The sequence below is a fragment of the Amborella trichopoda genome, chromosome 3 (genome assembly GCF_054954075.1).
Source record: "Amborella trichopoda isolate Santa Cruz 75 chromosome 3, AtrichopodaSantaCruz75HAP2 v2.0, whole genome shotgun sequence".
Taxonomy (NCBI): Eukaryota; Viridiplantae; Streptophyta; class Magnoliopsida; order Amborellales; family Amborellaceae; genus Amborella; species Amborella trichopoda.
In genome coordinates, this window is record NC_142338.1 from 35879122 (window position 1) to 35900147 (window position 21026).

General features: G+C 37.5%; 1 protein-coding gene across 3 annotated transcripts in view; it reads left to right on the forward strand.

Annotated features, from left to right (window-relative positions):
- Window positions 1–21026, forward strand: part of LOC18422579 (uncharacterized) — a 39991-nt gene that overhangs the window by 17092 nt on the left and 1873 nt on the right. For all 3 annotated transcript variants that reach the window (XM_006827290.4, XM_020667775.2, XM_088862488.1), the window contains 2 exons: window positions 10640–10967; window positions 11054–11336. In XM_006827290.4, the coding sequence (XP_006827353.1) occupies window positions 10640–10967; window positions 11054–11336 (611 nt within the window). The remainder of the gene's footprint in view (window positions 1–10639; window positions 10968–11053; window positions 11337–21026) is intronic.

Genomic DNA, 21026 nt, shown 5'->3' on the forward strand with positions numbered 1-21026 from the left:
GAACTGAGTTGCGGTGATCCAACTCCATGTGATTGTGCAACTTCACTTAAAAAGTATTAGATTAAAAGACAATTAATAATTTCAAAAAAAAAGTATAGATTAAAAGTAGAGATGAATATTGGGTCTTTGAACTACTTAATTCAGAATCACCGTTAGAAATCAGATCTTGACTCAAGAAAACCTTCTTCTCCTTCATGCAAAGTATAATCTTCAACGAAAAGAGAAGGGGGAATAAGTTATGAGTTACCCGACAATTGAAGTTGAGTGCCTGGCTTTGGCAACACATATCTGAAACACCATTACATATGGAAATCATGGAAAAAGGTAAGAGCTCAGGGGTATTCAACCAAGAGTAGCGTCAGAAAAATAACTAATCATAGTACAATTACAGAAGGATAGCAGTGTTGGTCATTACATGGTCAACCATCCACGGCTCGTACAATCACTAATCATAGTATTGATCCTCTATTGAGAGATTCTTCAATGCCTTTGGAGACATGAACAAAAACTGCACCATCTCCTTGAGTAGCAGATAACTTTCTTTTCTGGCTACCCCCACCAAAGCTGGATTATCGATTCTGGAACAAGTGACCATGTGATAGATAAACCATTGAAGCTAATTCTTTGTTGTTCCCTATATTCTCCTAAAATATTTGTCTATTTGATGGACCAATAATTGCAACTCTCAAAGCCGAGCATGTAGATTTGTTTCTAGTTTTTTCTGTATCAAATGTTCTCCATGTGCCTCTAGTACCCTAGTAATCTCTTTTAGTACTATCATCTAGATCAGAAACTGCTCCATAACCTTTTCTACTGCACTTTGTGTCTTTCTAGATTCAAGTATTGGGAATAAAATAGGGGAAGGCAAGGGGTCTACTTATTTGATAAAAAGTTTACAACTCTCATGGCGATAAGGAGGGGGTGAAGTTATGACCAAGGATGCAAAAAGTAGGGCTCCCAATGCCTAGGCGGCCACCCAAAACATCAGGCGCCCTAAAGTGTCAGATATTTACATATTTGCGTACAGTGTTTCAAAAAGCGCTAGGCAGCACCAAGGCGGTCGGGGGGGGGGGGGTCCAGGCCACCCAATGCCTAGGCGGGCACCCAGAACCTGGGCGGCTCAATAGAAAAATATTTTTTTTTGGGTTTTCTCTCACTAAAATAGCCTCTAATGGGTTTTAGGTTTCAAATGAACCTAAAACCTACAATTTTGCTCATTTAGTATCGAAAAAAGACCCAAAAATACCTCAAGGAGCTGCATTTCTGCCCTTGGGTGGGGCACAGGCCCTGGGCGGGTTCAGTGGGCGCCCAGGGATATCCGCCTAGGCGGACCGCCCAGTGCTGGGCGGTCCGCTTTGTTTGCGTATATGTGCATCCAAATGCACATATATGCAAATATATGTGCCAAAGAAGTACATATATGCATTGCACAGTCTCAATGTTACTTTTTGAAAAACCATTGTAAATCATTGTATCTGGGCGGGACTTATAAGCCTTTTTTATACATGACTGACTAATGTATTTTTTTACCGAAAGCCACCCATAGCAGGTGCCTTCGGTCTCTCACAATTCTATAATTATTACTATCTTAATAATACAATGTTAACATTTCTCAAAAAATAAGTACATTTATGCATTTATAGGTATTCTAACTATTTTATACGAACATATCTGAAGGAATGTTGAAGCATGTTCAAATCAGTGAAAATTTTGATTCTTTGAATATTTGAAATAATGAAAAATAGAAACACGTACATTGTGTTTTAGTGTCCACACACTATACCCCATAGTCCATACTTTAGACAGTCATACTCAGAATCTAGTCTCCAATAAGACAAAATGACCCATACAAAATGATGAATACAAACGTTGCAATAAAAAGAAAAGAAAGAGGAGATTTTCAATTGTTCATATCAATGATTCAAAATTTCAAATAAGTTATGGTAAAGTTTCATTGGTTCTACAACCTTTTCAAAATTTTCTTGATTAAAAAAGAGCTGCAAAATCGATTTATTTTGGGTGTTTTAGGGCACATGGAGAGTATATTTAATTTGGGGATTAGAATATGCCCCTCCTTTTTAAGGGTCAAAATGACCCAAAATCCCCTCTTAAAACAGGTTTTTTTTCTGCATTTTTTTGGCGGTTCTGGGGCAGCCGCCTAGGGTTGGGCATTGGGCGCCAATGTAGGCACCTGCCTAAGCCACTTAGAGGAATGCCCAAGAACTTCTGCCTTGAAAGCCCTACCCAGGCCTAGGTGAGGTGGCCTATGGTCTCTTGGCCACCTAGGTGCTGGAGGGGTCGTTCTTTTGAATCCTTGGTTGTGGTACACCTATTTAGATGACCCAAGAAACTTTGTTTACATTTTTTGTTTCATAAAATAATGTTAGTCTAAGCCTTGAATGATTTTTAAGAGTATCATTGGTCCACACAATATGATATTTCGTTTTAGGAAATATTTACAATAAGGCCATTTACTTTTGGTATAAGGAGATCATGACCATGATTGATCATTGGATGTGAAAGTCGGGTGGTTTAGAATGTGCAAAAGTCCAAAACAAAATTTCTCGAATGTAGTGATACTTCAATTTGTCAGATTTCATATTCAATGGCTAAGAATGATTATGACCTACTTGTACCAAAAGTTAATGGTATTATAGTAGCTGGATTTTTGCATCTTTATCACCGATCAGGCTAGTTTCAAGGACGGAGCTGTTTAGGGGGGGTGAATGAGATGGCTAACGAATGTGAAAGTATGTGGTTGAGAATGTGCAGCAAGTCCAAAATAAAATTTCTCGAATGTAGTGATACTTCAATTTGTCAAATTTTCATATTCAATAGCTAAGAATGATTATGACCTACTTGTAACAAAAGTAAATGGTCTTATAGTATAAAATCCCTTCATTAATTATAATGAAAGTCCATGTAACAATCTTCTTCTAAACTATCTTTGTCATCTCTCTCATCCCTTGATGCTTCTTTTTGTGCCCTATGGGCACCTCTTTTCTCTCTCAATTTTTTTTTATTTTACTTTCTTTTTGTCATGTTTTTCCCCATAATTCTCGCTCTTCTTTCTCTTTTACATTCCACCTGAATGTTTTACTATTCTCTTTTGGTAATGTAGCCACTTTGTCGTTTGATTACTTTTGTTTGAATTTTTTGAGCACCCAGTTCGTGGGTTGCCTATACCCACATCTCATGGTTTTTCGTAACAATATCAGTACTTAATATGGTCATCCTTCTCTCAAATATGATTATAACCCAGGACATGATAGACTTCGTATTCTATGTTGACAACATAATAGAGTTTGTAAATTGCCATGTGTCTAAGTACCTTTGGGGAAATGACATTTTTCATCGAACATCTTGTTCTTCTACACCAGACCAAAATGGGTTGTGGAATGCAAGAATAGACATTTCTTGGAGGTAATTAGGGCCATTGTGTTTATTGTGAAATGTGCCTAAGATTTATTGGTGTTTTGCTGTATTTATTATGCTGTTTACAACAACGTTTTTAGAACTAGATTGGTGACCAAACTCTTAGGGCACTGGACTAGTTGGATTGGCCAAACTAGACTAGCTCACTAGTTGGACTGGCTGAGAAAATAAATAAGTAATAAAAAATAATAAAATAAGGATAGAATAGGAAAAAATTAGAGGAAATTATAGAAAAATGGGAAAAGTTTTAAAAAAAATTCAAAAAAATTAGAAACCAAATAACTCATCGAACAATAAGTAAATACTTATTAAAAACACAATTAACTCAAATGACTGTTGTCTATACTCTTTCTTATATTGGTATGCTTTTTTCCATTTTTGTTTTGCTCTTATTTTTGGTTGGGTGATAAGTTTTTCTCTTTCTTGTTTAACTTGTTTTCTGTTTGTGTGCACTGAATAGCAATGCGTCTCTCTTTTGGTTAACATTATACAAAAAAAATGGCATTGTGTCTCTCTTTATCGGTATCTCATTCTCTTTATGGCATACAATAATGTAATAGCAACGAAGACTTTAACAGCCTACGTGCTAAATATGTTTTTATAGTGTAAAATTGAGAATGATACATCTCAATTATTATAAAATATCCAAGAAAATAAATAGTGCAATATTGAATTATTGATAAATAAATGACAAAGTCCAAAAAATTGCGGTTCAAAGAAAATCATAAGTAAACAAAAAAAAGTAATATCCTAATAAAATAGAAATTATGCAATATTAAATTATTTGGTTTTCTATTTTTTACATTTTTGGGTTGTATTCTAAGAGGCTTTTACGAATTATAAAAGCACTTCAAAATAAACCAAAAATAAAACCAAAAGGGGAAAAAGAATCCAAAATTATAAAACCCTAATTTGCTAAATTAACAAGGCAAAAACAAAATCCTTTTTCATTTATTTTTTTCATATTCTATAGTAAATATTGAAGTAAATAAATAAAATTGACCTGGTGTTGTATCTAGACCGGATTCTTGTTGGAATTTGGCTGAAAATCTCGTCTCAAAATTCACCGGTGGAGCCTAGAGAGAGAGAGAGTCAAATAACCCTCTCTCTCTTTCTTAATCTTTTTTTAATAGAAGCACTTAAAATTTGTTTCTTCTTATACCCTTTACTAAATTGAATCACCATCATCATCATCCGATTCTTATCCCAACTATTTAAGGTCGGCTACACGAATTCTGTTCTACCATTATGCTCTATCGTGGGCTACACCTTCATTTGGACCATAGGTCACCATATCTCTTCTTACTACTTCCATCCATGTCCTTTTGGGCCTTCTCCTTACCTTTTTAGAGCCTTCCACTTGAACCAAATTGCCCTTCCTAACCGGTGCTATTTTAAGTAGACGTTGTAGATGGCCAAAGCACACAAGTCTACTTTCACTCATCTTATCGCTTATTGGAGCCATTTCTTAGTTCCCTTGGATGTAGACATTTCGAATTCTATCCTTTCTTGTCTTGCCAACATCCATCTCAACATCGTCATCTTGCTATACTCATTCTTTGACTGCTGAACATTCCGTCCCATAAAGCGTGATTGGTCTTACAGCTGTCTTATATGACTTCACCTTCTGTTTCATTCGTATGCGATGATCACATAAGACTTCGGAAGCATATTTCCACGTTGTCCATTTAGCTCTAAGTCTATGTGCGACATCTCCCTCAATCTCTCCATGCTCATGGGTTATTGAACTAAGATATCGAATATAATCTAGTTTAGGTACTTGTTGGCCATTAATCTACTATTTCCTTGTTTCCATTCCTAGTATTACTATACTTGCATTTCTAAAAAAAAAACGTATTACTAAACTTGCATTCCATATATTTTGTCTTAGCCCGGCTAATTTTAAAGCCTTTTGATTTTAGAGCATCCTTCTAAAATTCTAACTTTATATTGATGCCGTGTCTAGGCTCATCAATTAAAGCTAAATCATCTGTAGATGTCTAGTTATTTCGTCCATAACCAAAACAAAGAGATATGGGCTCGTTGTTGACCTCTGGTGTTGGCCCACCGTCACTAAAAATTCACTTCTCTCTACTGATTGTCCTCACGTTAGCTAGTGGCCCCTCGTACATATCTTTCACTATGTTAATATCCTCTATAAATCCTTGTCTTTTTCAACACCCACCAAAGTAACTCTCTAGGTACCCTATCGTATGCTTTCTCTATATCAATAAAGAGGGAGGTCTTTTCTGTTCTCCCTGAACTTCTCAATCAATTGTCCAAGTAGGAAATATCTTCTACTATTGACTCTTCCTGACACATAAAACCAAACTGACTTTCTGATACACTCGTTTGATGTCGTAGTAGTTGCTCAATGACTCTCTCCCACTGCTTCAAAATGTGGCTTATAAGTTTGACTCCTTGATAATTCGTACACTCATGTATATCTCCTTTGTTATTGTAAATGGGGACCACAATGCTTTTTCTCCATTTGTTTCGTTTTTTCTTTATTCTCAAAATCTTGTTGAATAGCCTAGTCAACCATGATATGCCATTATCTTCCAGTCACTTCCAAACCATAGTTATCGGAATCTCTCCACCAACCTGACGTTTTTGGTTTCGAAACCCGATTCCGTGTTTTCGTTGAGGAATCTCCACGGAAACCATTTTTCGGAACCAAGGAAACTCGATTCTTGAAGTTTGGAATCTCAATTCAACACATCTTTAGAAACCATTTTTCGGATCCAAGGAAACAGGATTCCTTAATTTTGGAATCTTAATTCAACACATCTTTAGAAACCATTTATCGGAACCAAGGAAACCTGATTCCTTAATTTTTGGAATCTCGATCTAACACGATGATTAAATCTTGATTCCACGTTAATTGGAGTAGAAATCTTCCTTCGAATGCTTCTAGTGGTTGCAGGGTTTCATTATTTTACTTGTGCCACCCTGGATGGGCTTTACTTTAAATTTAAAATATAATTGGTAAATGCAATACATACAATTAAAAATAAAACCATGGTGTGGACATAATCCTATTTTGTCTTTATAATAATGAAATCAGAAGAACAATTCAGAAATACTTGTCTCTTGTATATAATGACCGTAAGTTCAATAGTCAACATAATCACTTTAAAATTTGGGAAACCTTCTAATAAGAGACTTCCAATATAGGTTCTAAAGTTGACAAGGCTCAAATGGGCTTGTGGCTTCCTTCTCCATAAAAATGAAATCTCAATTCCCGGTAGGGGTCGTCAAATGCATTCCATAGTCCATATTATTGTAAATCTCGATCTCAAACTGGCATGGATCTTTGATCCATATACGTCAGAAACTTGATTCCAAATATGTTAGAATCACTATTTGAAACAACACCATATCTCTGTTCCACATATGTCAGAAACTCGATTCTATAGATGTTGGAAACTTGATTCTGCATATTAATGAATCTTGACTCCTGGAGTGTCGATTCCAAGGAGATGGGAATCTCGATTCCAAGGAGGACGGAATCTCGATTCCATATGTGCATGAATAAGTTGAAACACGATTCTAAAAAACTAAGAATCTCGTTCTTGGCGGTTCCTATTGTACGGACAACAATTCCTAAGACATGAATCTTCTGCGAAATCTTCTGCGACTCCGGTTCCTAAAACGATTCGAGTTCCTAGGTGTTTCCAACAACTATGTTCCAAACCTCTATGGGATCATTTGGTCCTAAAGCCTTTCCTAATACTTCTTTTACTTTAAATATCCTAATGCTATGAATGTATCTATGACCTCCAACCTCATTTATGTCAAATGATCCACCTACTGTTGTGCTTTCATAGTGGTTGTCATTTAGCAATTTTTGAAAATAAATTCTCCACCTTTCATTGACCTTGTCATCTTTTACCAAGACACTTTGATCCTCACTTTGAATGCATTTAGCATGATCTAGATCCCTATTTGACGGTTTGAAGACATCTTTTTCACCTTTTCTTGTTCCCATTTAATGTATAGATCATCATATGGCTTAAGGTTAGCTTTACTTACTATTTTTTTAACGTTCTTCTTGGGTTTTTATATTCTTCTTGGCATTTTAAATTGAATAGGACCAAAAAACCCATTCTTTTTTTTAAGTAAATAAAAAAAGGAGGGGGTAAAAAACGTAATTTCTGCCCCCAAATTGGATCGGCCAGTTCAATGTTAAACAGGTGGACTGGCTGATCAGCAATTGGACTGGCCGGTTCATCAATTTAGTACTGCTCCAAGGCCATTCCCAGTTTTTTGTGTGGACCGGGTATAAAATCTCACAGGTTCATTGGCTCCTAGTCTGAACCATCTGGTCCAGTCCGGCTCTTATAATGTTGGTTTAAAATAAACAGCTTACCAATTACTGTTTTAGGATGCATTTGACCCTTAGTAAATTTGATTGGATATAGACAATATTTAGCGCATGGTAGTGTCTTTGATTGTATGTGGTACGTCCATCTACGGGAACAACTATGCACAAGTTGGAATCTAAATTTCGGCGCATTATTCGAGGATATTCTTCCACTTAAAAAGGATATAAATGTTCTGATCCTAGAAAAGAATGCACTAAGTTTCAAGAAATGTTAAATTCTTTAAGGAATTGTCATATAGTGTTTCGTTTACACAATATCCCAAGTCTTTTGCCGCTCAAAGGAGTATCCTCCCCTTCTGACTCACAACGAAAGTTTTCCTCCCCTTCTGACTCACAATGAAAGTTTAGTCCTACTGATGAACACTATGCAGATCCACAAGATGGCCTGTCTCATCCTTACAACTATCTAAGCAATTGGATTATGACCCACCCATGTATTTCTTTACTGGATTTTGATTTACCTATATCTGCAAAAATGACAAAAGAAATTCTCATCCAATGGAGAAATTTGTTTTTTACTCATTTAGAGATTCTTGGTGTTGTGCTTTTCTTTCTTCCCTTAAAATCTGTTGCAGAATCAAATACTTTCTATGAAGCAATTACCTGTCCTGGATGAAGAAATGCTTTGGAAGACAAGATAAACGTGATTGAAAAAAACATAAGACTGGGATCTGGTTTCTTTATCTAAAGGAAAGCAGGTCAGGGGATAGATAGGGGTGCAGAAGGTTAAACTATTCCCAGATGGTGGTACCTTTGATTGGTGCAAATCAAACTCATGTCCAAGGACTTTACCCAGTGTTATGGAGTCGATTACCTTGAGGTGTTTGCTCTTTCTCTATGTTGAGAACTATGCAGGTTCTTTCTGTTGCAGCAAATAAGAATTGGGCCATTATTCCAATTGGATGTTAAAAATGCTCTCCTCCAAAGGGATCTAATGGAAGAAATCTACATGCAGAGCTCACCAATTTTTAGTCAGAAAAACACTTTTGGGCCTTGTATGTCAGCTTAGGAAAGCGCTACATGGTCTAAATTAGTCTCCTCGAGCTTGGTATGAAACATTTAGCAAAGCCATGGAACATGTGGGGTATACATGTAGCTCCACAGATTATTCCATGTTTGTAAAGAAATAGAGGCAGGTTCTACTATTCTATTAGTACTCACTGATGACATCATTCATACTGGGGATATACAAAAGGAATCCAGAAACTTGAGGAGTACCTGTGCACATAATTCAACATTAATGTAATGTATTTGAGTGCTTGAATACTTTCCGGCCATTAAGGTTGCATGATGGAAGAGAGGGGTTACATAACCCAATGTTGGTATACCTTAGTTTTTCTTTAAGGAAATTGTGAAGCTGGCAGCTAGTCGTGTAGACTCTTTGGTGGTCAAATTTCCAACTAGAACTCATTTTGGTACTTTATTGGAGGATGTTGGTCGGTACCAAAGTTCAGTGGATCACCTTATCTTTCTGACCATTGCTTGCCATTACATTATGTTTACATGTATGTGCCACGTATGAGCCATCTTGAGGAAGTCAATCACATCCAATACTACTTGAAATCATCTCCAAAGAAGAAGATACTTACGCGCCACAATGCTCACATTGATTTATTTGTATATACAATGCAAATGTTGTGGTGCATTCTCTTAATAGGCGATTCACCATTGGCTAATGCACTTTTTTGGAGGCAATCTAGTTGCATAGTGTAGCAAAAACCAAAATGTTGTAGCTCGCTCCAGTGTAGAAGAAGTATATCGAGTTTTGGCATCAACTTCGTGTGAGGTGTTCTTGAAAGAACTCCTTAAAGATATGGGTTTTCCTCTTGGGTCTTTTCACTTTATTGTTATAATCAGGCTGCCATCCACAGTACAACTAATCCAGCATTCCATGAGCACATGAAACACGTTGAAGTTGACTGTTATTACGTGCAAGACAAAGTAACTTCAAAGGTTATCTCACTCCTTATGTGAGAACCAACAGATCACAAACACTTTCACTAAAAGAGTTTTGGGGGTGGGGAAGAGGAGTGATATCATCGGAGTTACTGAATACTTCATCCACGATAAACTCGTAATTTGAGTTACGGAAAGTTACTGAATGCCTCTCTCTCTCTCTCTCTCTCTCTCTCCCTCCCCCCCCTCCCCCCCCAGATGATTCAGCTTCAGTACACAATAAACTTGTAATTTTTACAATTTTTGGGGTCATACAAATGCCATAAGCATGGTTAAACTCATACTTCAAGATACACAAAATGACACCAGTTCCTGAGGCTGAATCATCTGGGTTACTGGCAGGATGGGCATTGAAGTTCTACTTTGAGTATTCTAAGTGAAAGTTCTAATTAGCTCAGATTGTTTTTGATGGCTTGTTTATGCAATTATCTTTTTCTGTTTCTTGAAGTATCAATAGGGTTTATTAAATGTCTGGATGATTCTAATACGCTTGACTATGTACTTTGTCTCTAATGTCATCTTAGTTTTGTCAGATTACCATAATTTGTAATCTACAAAGAAATGATTGTCATAATCTGTTGCTAGAATTTTGTTGAGAATCTTGCTGTGAATTGATGAGAAAGTCTTATCGCACATTGTTATTTTATGGAATTGTAGCTTTTCACTGTACTTGCCCTTGTTATCATGGATTATGACTAGTGTTGCAAATTGCAAGTTCTGCAAAGTCTAGTTCAAGGAAAACATTCTTCTTGCTACGTTTTTTGTATTAGCTTGGGGTTTCACATTGCTGGATAGCACGAGAAGGTTACTGTCCGCATCTATGGAGAAACATATTTTAAAGGTTGAATTTTTTCTTTTCAGGTGGTGATGATGCTTTGCATATGCCTCTTCCAGACTATAGATTACCGTCTGCAGCTGAGGATGTGAATGCAGCAATATCATCAAATGCTGCAAAATTGCAGCAATTGAGTTTACAGAAAGAGGAAAAGGGTGCACTACCTACAGAAGATAATTCTGCATTGGTAATTCCAGACCATCTCCAGGTTCCATCAGCAGATTTCTCACATTTGAGCTTTGGTAGCTTTGGATCTGGTATCAGTGCTGCATATTCTGTTACAATGACAACAAAGAGCCCCCAGGATAACTCAGAGGACACCCCTGTTTCTTCCTCGGAGCAGGCAGAAATGAGGTCAGTTCTTTGCAGACAGAAAACTTAGAAAAATGTCGTTGCGGTTCTTATGACTCATTTATGTATTATTTGTTTTTTCTCTACAGGACTTCTGAGTACCATGGCAGTGAGCAGCTGAATTCTACCTCGACTGAGAATATGGGTTCTCGAAATGTCCCGGGTGTTGGGAGTTATGAATCAACTCCAATTTCGCAGGCTGACATCATGAAGCATGATGCAGTAGATGCTGCAGGGCAAGGTCACCAGTACCCATTTACTTCTGCTCCCAGTTATGCATTTGAAAATGCTTCACAAGTTAATGCTGCAACATATTCCTATGGACACACTAATTCTCAGATGCAGAGTCTTGCACCATTCTCAAATGTTATGGTAATTTAGAATTCCATGTCTGTTGTAGTTTGAATATATCTATCTTAGAAGTTTCGTTAGAATAAAATGCTCTAAAGATTACAATGTGAAGTTCATTATGGATGATGTTGGATTGCTTGTTCCGTAGCTTTCCTTACAACTAAATTAGTTAAGGAAAAACTTCTTCAAAGATACAATATCTTCCTGTGTATGAAAACTGCCTTGACATAGCATCCAGTCAATGATTATGAATGTCATGGTAATAGAGCCAAGGTCATTTGATGCTTTAGACAGATTAAGACACATACCCAATTAAATTATGTTTTTCATTGTGTTGTGTTAGGGTAGTTTGGCTTTCTTCTATCTATATAAAGTTAGTTATAATGAATGTTTTTCACTGTGCTGTGCTAAGTATTTTGGCTTTCTACTAACTAACTATATATATATAAATATATAGGAAAATGCTGAGATTAGCCCACTCGCTCATATGAACATATGAGCCCAATTGCCCAGATGATCTAACGGTCATGACCTCATTTTGTATTTGAATTTTACTTTTTTCTCTACAAATCCAAATAACTTGAATATTTGGTGTCCATTATTCTCATCAGGGGTATTTTGGTTAATTTATTTCCTGCAAATTAATTTTTTGATATTTTTATAAAATCCTCCTATATTTGAAGAATACACGCCTAAAATTTCAAGTTATTTGGATTCGTAGAAAAAAATTAAAATTCAAATATGAAATGAGGTTGTGACCGTTAGATCAACTTAGATTCAATTTGGGTTGTTGGGCTCATGTTCATATGAGCTAGTGGGCTAATTTCAGCATTTTCCTATTTTTTTTTTTATATATATATATATATATATATATATATATATATATATATATATATATATATAAGCCACTATGTAATGCTTACGAGCGAAAATGAACAATTAATTCGCCCATAGGCTCAGCACCATCTGATTTTTTTGGACGGTGTGGAGCAATCGACTGCATTGGACATGGACATAGTGTGTCTGGTGCGGTCATTTTTTCACACGAAACCGCAATGGCTCTCAACTTTTCAGGCTAAATCGCAACGCCTCTACGAGAGCCGTTGCCGGGCGAAAACATTGTACACTGACGCCCCATGGTATTTTGAAGACTTTTCCTATATACATATATACGTGTGTGTGTGTGTGTGTGTGTGCAGTGTATATGCATATAGCCACGGTGGGGTGTTAGGAGGTTATTAAGGTTAAGAATGGACTTGTTAGGCATGGGTAGCAGATGGCGATCGACAGGTAAGATGGGTTGGAGGGGCCTGTTTGATGGGGCAGAATCTAGTATTGTCATTAGGTCTAAGATCTGCTATGAGAGTGGGGTCAGGTTTGGGTCTGACATGAAGAAATACCAAATAGAGCGTACTTTCGATATCTTGATTCAGTAATTTAGGATAATGGAGAGATTGAGGAACGTGTCGTACATAGAATTAGAGTTGGGTTGGCAAAGTGGAGATGTACAACCGGAGTTTTTAGTGATCGTCGCATACCAATGAAGTTGAAAGGCAGGTTCTAGAGGACAACTGTGAGGTAAGCTTTGCTTTATGGGGCAGAATGGTGGCTGGTCAAGAAATAACATACCTATAGAATGAGTGTAGTTGAGATGAGGATATTGAGATGATGATGGGCAAGACAAGAAGGGATAGAATTCAAAATGAATACATTCAGGAGAATTTACGTGTGGCATCAATAGGTGATCGGATGAGAGAAAGTAGATTTAGGTGGGCTGACCATGTGTTGTGCAGACCCAGTACAACGCTTGTTAGGAGGTGCGAGTAAGTTCAAGTAGAAGGCTAAAAAAGAGCAATGGGTAGGCTCAAAAGGATATGGTTGGAAGTAGTGAGAAACGATATGGGGATTTATGGTATCACTGAGGCTATGGCCCTTAATAGAGTAGAATATCGTACCAAGATTTGTGTACTCGACCCAATTAGATGGGAAAAGGCTCTAACGATGATGGTGATGATGTGGCTTAATTTGGACATTGGTGTAATTTTGAAGCTTTTCGGGTTCAGTTTTCACTCATGGTAACATTAACCTCTTTCCTCAAAATGCTTGTTATGAATTCATGCAAGGGGTGGTTTAGGTGTTTTGGAGTTTTTGCTTTATGAGGAGTCTTATAATTTTTCTTACAAAAAAAAAGAACTAAAAAATCATTAAAACGAAAAGAGGCGTTATAACAAGGACATGGTTTGAGTAGAACAAGGACATAGTTTGAGTAGGCTTTCTTAAGGAGTCATACATTTCCCTTGGGATCCACAAGATGTAATGGTTTTTCAGCTTGTCTGGAGTGTCTTCCCCTGGGTGATCGCCTTCCTTAGTTGGCTTGCCCATAGTTGAATCTCTCGCTGAAGGTCTTGATTCTGATTCAGCGATTCCGACTAGGAATCTTCACAGAGCCTGTTTTCGTGAAGTCTAGAATCTCGATTTCTTATTTTGGAAATCTCGATTCCAACACATGCATAATCTCTTTTCCAATATTAATTGGCTCTCGATTTTGCAATTGGTGAATCTCGATTCTACACTTTGCTGAAACTTGTTTCCACATTTATTGGAATTCTACCACTCCATTCCCTCGGTTTATTTTTTTCCTTCTTCTGAAAAATGATATTTGGAAGTTTTCAAGGCATCATACTACTTGAACTAGACACTCGATCTCAAGCTACAAGGTGTACTTATCTTTTTTGGCATAAAATGACCAATAGAAACCAAAGTGGTGGTTCATGTTCTTTACTTAATTTGTTAAATGTGTTATGTATTGATCCAATGGAGCAATTGCAACTCCAAGATGTTAGAAATAATTTAATGCAAATAATGTAAGCATGCATTTATGGCATGTCGGTCAATAAATGGCATTGAGACATGAATTGTTTCCCTCTCAGTTCCTTCTTGATTTCAAAGATGTCGGAATCTCTATTCCATAAATTAAGGAATCTCGTTTTCGTATTGGTCCACTCCAACTAGGTTTGAAACTCGATTCCAAAGAGCTAGGAATCTCGATTTCATCTATGCAAGGTTCTCGATTCTATTTTGTTCTAATCTTGATTCCTAAAAATAGGAATCTCATCCCCCACAATTCCTTTTGAACGGGCGTTGATTCCAAAAATAGGAATCCTTTTGCCGGTGGCGATTCCGTGCTTCTGATTCCTAAATCGATTCGGTTTTCGAATTGCTTTAGGTAACTATGGCCTTGCAATCACTAGTGGCATCCTTATGAGGTATTATGTTCATAGCAGGGGATTCTAGTTGCTAAACATATTCTTTTTCTTACTTAGAGAGTATGTGGACTCTGTAGGATTAACTCTTATAGTGCTCTTAAGCCTAGTAAGATCATTTGCATCCATGTCAGCATCCCATTTCTTTAGAGGGACTGCTTACGCCGTAAGATCATACTTGTTTGGGAGGTACCGAAGGAGAAGAAATTATAGTTTTTGAATTGATACATAAGTTGAGGGAGTGGGGTTCTCAGTTTGTGGGTAGGGTGGTTAAACTGCAACTTGACATCAAGTGTTCCAATCCTGTTGCTTGTCTACCCTAAAAGGGAGACATGTGAGTTTAGGCATAAAATGTATAGTATGGCTTAAAAGAAGTGGCTATGTGTAATTCTAGGGAATAAAATAAAAAAACAATTCTTTTTTCTTTTATTAATATAACTGAATTCCACTTACAAGTGCTACAAAACAATGCCGTTAATAAGAAAGGATACACACATTAACTGTTAAAGAAAGTCGAGAAGACTTACTTTACTTTGCCTAGGGTTACCCCTTTTAGGACTTGATCCACCCTGCATCCAGTTACTTGACTGATGGCACACTCTAATCCTATTGGCTCTGTTGAATTCTTTGAATTGGGAAGCTCCTTAAGCAATACCTTTGTTTTAGATATGGGGTTTAAGAGACTTACTTGCCTTTGCCTAGGGTTAACCCCTTAGGACTTTATCCACCCTCATTCAAGCAGGAATTCTAATAATAGAGGAGAATTCTAATAATAGAGGAGAGGTGTCCTCATTCTAAACACTTGGTTTTAGCCTCTCTCTCTCTCTCTCTCTCTCTCTCTCTCTAAAACCAAGTGTTACACCTCTCCTCTATTATTAGAATTCTCCTCTATTATTAGAATTCCTCTTGTCCACAGGATTCCTAGGTAAATTGTAGGTGAGAGAAAAAAAATCTGAGATATCCATCCTACAAATCTAGGAACATTATCTCATGAATCTTTGACCGCATCCACTTCTAGTCAACCACGGAACGTCTAGTCAAACAAGGATAAGACCGGACTAGTCAGATCGTATCTTCTATTTTGATCAGAATTTCCTCCTCTCACTAAGATATTGTAGGAATTCAAAGTTTAAGAGATTTGATCAAAATTCAAAGATTCAAAGAATGTTTTACAGACACAAAATATTCTTTGCTCCCACAAAATATACTTACAATGTCTTTCTCAAAGATTTTCTCAAGATTTCCTTTGACAAACTATATCTTTATTAAAAGATTATTAAACATATCTTAATCCCTAATAGTTAAAGTAAAAACATTGGCATCCTCACCAAGCTAGGATGTGTGGGTCATATGGGCCCCACGTCCCACACTCATGTGAGGCCCCCAACATGTGGGGCTGGCCACTTAGCCTACCACATGGGTTGCACAGTGCCCTTGCCATTTTTGGAATTTACAACACTGCCCTTTTGGGTTTTTTTTCTGCTGAAAATGATTCTAGAAATTCTAATTTTTTTTGTAAAAAAGTCATATAACATTTATGAAGCTGAAAATAAAATTTCTAGAAGTGGATTGGTACCAATGGGTTAAGAAAAGTGTTGGATCGGTACCAATGGGTTAAGAAAAGTGATTATTTAGGCACTCCACCCTTTCAACTAATCGTGATCTTCGACTATCTTTTCAAACCAACCCAACAGGACCCATGACCCACAATTTCAAGCAGGGGCTCATGATTTGATTTGCTTGTCAAAGTGGCAATTAATAGTAGAACCACGGTCCCAGAATATGGATTACAAGTTCCTCCCCTAAGGAGCATATCACACACACACATCACTATAATGCAAGGGGGAATCTCTCTATGCACATGTACATGTCGCTATTATGTGTACATGTGCGAAAGTTTGTTGAGGATTTAACCTTCGCTCTTACAAGACTACAATTGCACAAAGGAGACTATGGAGCTCCCTTAGTTTACAAACCATCTTTGGGCATCTCTCCAACATCAACAAGGGATGACCCTCTAGAAACCCTCAACGATAATGGCATTTGCTAGGGTGAGGGTTTTGGACATGACCAGGGCTATAAATCGTCTAACCTTGGGTCAGTCAACCAACACAGCACTCCCACTGAAGTGCATAATCTATCATAATTTTTATTTACATGCTCTCACTGGCTTTAAAGTCCACAAAAGCCTAAAAGGGTTTCTCACTTAAAGGGAGCTTGAAGCTCATCTTCTATGGTAGCTCCTTGGGAACTGTAAACCCTTTCGTGTAGGGATGTTCTTAGAGATTGGGGATAAGCACCAATTTTTGTCATGTCCCTTTTATGGCTATGACTAGGCTCTTCTTTTGGTCCTTATGCTATTTCCATTGTTTATTTTGAGCCCCTTAATGTGAAATGATTTATTCTGCATTGCTAAGTGGGTTTGATGAGAGAGGGCACACACCTGGAGAAGCACAGTTGTATGGGTGAAAAGGTGTCTGCAAAGCTCTAGGAGGGGAGTTCATTTGTAGAGAGGAATTCTCCCTTATAGTTGGATAGATTATAGGTGGTATGATCGGGGAAGGGTTCTTGTCATCATGGTGTATACTCTAGACTTCGTTGCAGTTTTCCTTTTAATTTCCTTTTTCTCTTGGATTTAGCAGTCTGAAGTTTTCTTTAATGATTTGAGTTCGTGGAATCAAGAGTATTATAAACTTCTACTAGCCAACTTACTGGACATTACCACAAACTTGAACCTTCCTACAAGTACTTATTACTTTACAACAGTTGTGAAATCTTTTCATGGCACCAGAATCTTGACAATATTGTCATGGTTAGGCTGAACCTGAAGCTCTCCCCCCCTGCACCCCCCATGCCCTCCCTCCCTCTTTCTTTCCTTGTTTATGTGATTGAGGAAATCGTTAGGCGATGAAACCTCTAAGGCCTATTTGGTTCCTCAAAAATTTCCAGAAATAATTCACCCCTAAAAATAAAGGAAAAGTTTATATAAGGTGTCTAGAAGTATGGTGCACCTAAAAAATCCTTTAGAAGAGTGTTTCGATGTTGGAAAACCCTCCAATTGGTCAGCTCGACCTTGAGATTTATGGACTAGAAGAATAAAGGAGTTTCAAGTTATAAAATTTGTCCAGCGTGTAACAAGTTATCTGGATCATCTATTTTGAAGATTTTCAAGTATTTATAGATACGCTTGATATGTACCATTCTTGGAATATTAAAACTCATAGTTAGGTATGAAAATAGATTTTTGGATGCCATAAGGTTCCGATACTGGAACTACATATCTAGGCAAAATTTAAAGGTGCGCCTTACTTCTACAATATAAGGAGGGCACCTCATATAGACCTCACCCAAAAATAAATCGTTGAAAGATGTGCATCCTTGATTTAAATATACCCTACTTAGTTAGATTATAGATGAAATTATGAAAATATTTTTTCATTGTTTGGCTTATACAATATATTTATTTCGTAGAATAAGTAGGCCATTATTCAACCTTATAAAAGACCAGTCTTGGATTCAGCTTCCCCTCTCTAAAAAAATTACCTTTATTTTTGTGTTTTCTTCTTTCTCCCCCTAGTTTCTTTCTTTAGTTTTAGAGCTTGACAAGAACTTCATATGGCACAACCCTTAAAGGGAATATCCAATCAAAGGCAAGTGTGGGTGCTCCATGGATTTCCTTTCAACTCTCTCCTACTGTATTTTTTTGTTTTCTGTCAGCTTTCTCTCTCTATCACCTCCCTTTCCCTCTGCAACTCCATCAAGAAAGCCTATATTCCATAATCAAAAGAACCATCCATTCACAACAACAAGAAGAAACTTGCTCTGAAAATTAAGAGGGAGAGGAAGAAAACCTTAAAAAAATGGCAATAGACTTCATCATGGGGAGTACCCTAATGGATTTTACTCTCTGCAACTCCATCAAGAAACCCTATATTCCATAATCAAAAGAACCATCCATTCACAACAACAAGAAGAAGCTTGCTCTGAAAAGTAAGAGGGAGAGGAAGAAAACCTTTAAAACATGGCATTAGACTGCATCATGGGGAGTACCCTAATGGATTTTACTTCTGCTGGTGATAGACTCATCCATAGAGATTCCCTCTTTGACCCTCTCTTGGTATGATTTTCTTTCTCTCTCTCTCTCTCTCTCTCTCTCTCTCTCTCTCTCCTCTATATCTATCTACTCCCATCTCTCGTTCCTGATTTTCTCTCTCTTATTATTTAGAGGAGTGAGAACCATAGTTATAAAGATAGGCCAGATCGGATGGGCCCGTCGGACTGCCGACTGGTGCATTTGTTGGTCTGGTCTGAAGTAAATTTTGGTATTTTTAAACAATTGGTGAAAATTAGTGTTTGAATGAATTTGGCTGGTTGGACTATCCAATCTGACCAGTTCGCCTGCCTAAACAAAGTTGAGTAACATTTTTGTAAAATATTTCATATTCGAAAACTATTTGTTCTCATTTTTCTTTAATTTTGAATAATCCAACCCAATGTATTCACCGGGGTTGACCAATTTTGATTGGGCCAGGGCCCCCACCGGTTCAGTGGTTGGTCCAATACCATAGCCTAGTCATTTGATGTCCTAGGTGGGTCAAGAGCATGGCCCCAAAGTTTAGAAGGGCTCTTTTAGACCATGAAATCTCGGAATTTTCATCCGTCTCGGCCATCATCCACTCTTAATAATCTTCAAGCTACGGGGGCCAACAAAATCATTTGGTCCCCTTCACGCTCCGGGGTATTCACTGTCTCTTCTTTTTACCATATCCTTTATCAACCCCTCTCATCGTCCCCTTCCTCCACAATCTTAGCAAGAAGAGCCTGGCTGAATCCTTTACCCTCTAAAATCCAAATTTCTTACTTGATTGTGATTCTCATGAAAGTGCTCACTGTAGACCAACTACAACAAAGAGGTTTCTCTCTTCCAAATTGATGTATCATGTGCAAAACAGCAGAGGAAACTAATACACGCCTTCTTCTTTGCTGCAAGTGGCTAGAACTTCGTGGGTTGAAAGGCTTCAAAACTTCAAGTGGAAGTGGGTTTAACTCCATTCAATGTTGGAGCTATTCCAAGCATTTTCCTCAGCATCATTCCCTGTTGAAAATTTTCTCTGGCGAGCGTCAATGGCAGTGATAATTTGGGTCACTTGGACTGAAAGAAATGCTTGTATTTTCGAGAATCTCGAACGGGTCAAAGCATGGACAATTTCTTGGGCCAAACAAGGATGACGGGAGATGTATTTTCGGGATTTCTATGCCAATTTTGGTGCCAAACAATGAAGATGGCTCATTTCCAGGAAAAAAAAATCTTCTGAAAATTAATTTACATGGACCCGAATGGCATTCTAAGAGGATCGGGATTGGTATTCGTGCAATTCAATGCTCATGATTTTTAACAATACTAATTCTCCCAAAAATGAATGATGTGGAGAAATTGTGTGCTACATATTTTTTACTGACTCAATTTGCTCTGTTCCCTACTTTTTATCAGAATATGTTTAATGGGCTATTGAGTCTTTCTGATGCTACACTGGTCTTCTTTGATTCTAAGTTTATCTACATAGTGCTCTGTGCATCTTCTTCTTGGATCCAACATTGCCAAAGTTTTTTGCTTAAATTGTCATATTTGTTGTTTGATGTGAGAGGGACCAATTAAATGGTCTTTTATGAAAAACTTAATATGTTCAGTGTGTTGAACTTCTGTGAAACGAACAGAGTCTGGAATTGCTGTGGCTACTTCTAAAGCTCAATAACTTGAAAGCAAATGTGCAGAAAGGGTCATTATTTACACAGAATGCTGAGAATTTAGTGGACGGTATTACTGCCAATTGTTGAGAGATTCCTAAGTCCTAACAGCTGTTCTCTTTGTAGCTATGTGCAGTATGTAATTTTTAAACAGACGTTGAGCAACCCTGGTTCCTTATCTGGCAGCTTGCAAAAATGTAGTTTTTGGTCATGATTGAGAATGGAATTTGGGTTTTTATGATTAAGGGGTCATCACTTGGTGTGACGGTAAAAGGCTCGGGTAGCCAGCGCAAGAGCGCGGGTTCGAGTCCTGAGAGCGGTCACTTTGTGCATAAGCCAAGGGTTAGGACCGTTTATAGCCCACTCCTCCTGGGACCCTGCTTAAGCGGGACCAGCACTGGGTTATGGCCCTTTTATGAGTTGTCTCTGAGTTGAATTCTACCATTGTGGCCAGAGCCAGCACTTGGCTTTTTATGAATCTAGTGTCTTGTGCCTTGCTGTTTCTTGGGCTTCTTTAGTACACTTATAAATTTCTATGGGAAACAATAACCAATGGTGGCATTTAAACACATTTATTTTACACACAGCTTCTCGCATCTATTTATTTGGTCTGGAAATGTGCTTGCTTCAGTTTTCTTGCTATCATATGATTTCTGGTCCTTCTGCTCTTTGTAGTTACATCAGCAGCTGTATTGGATTTTTG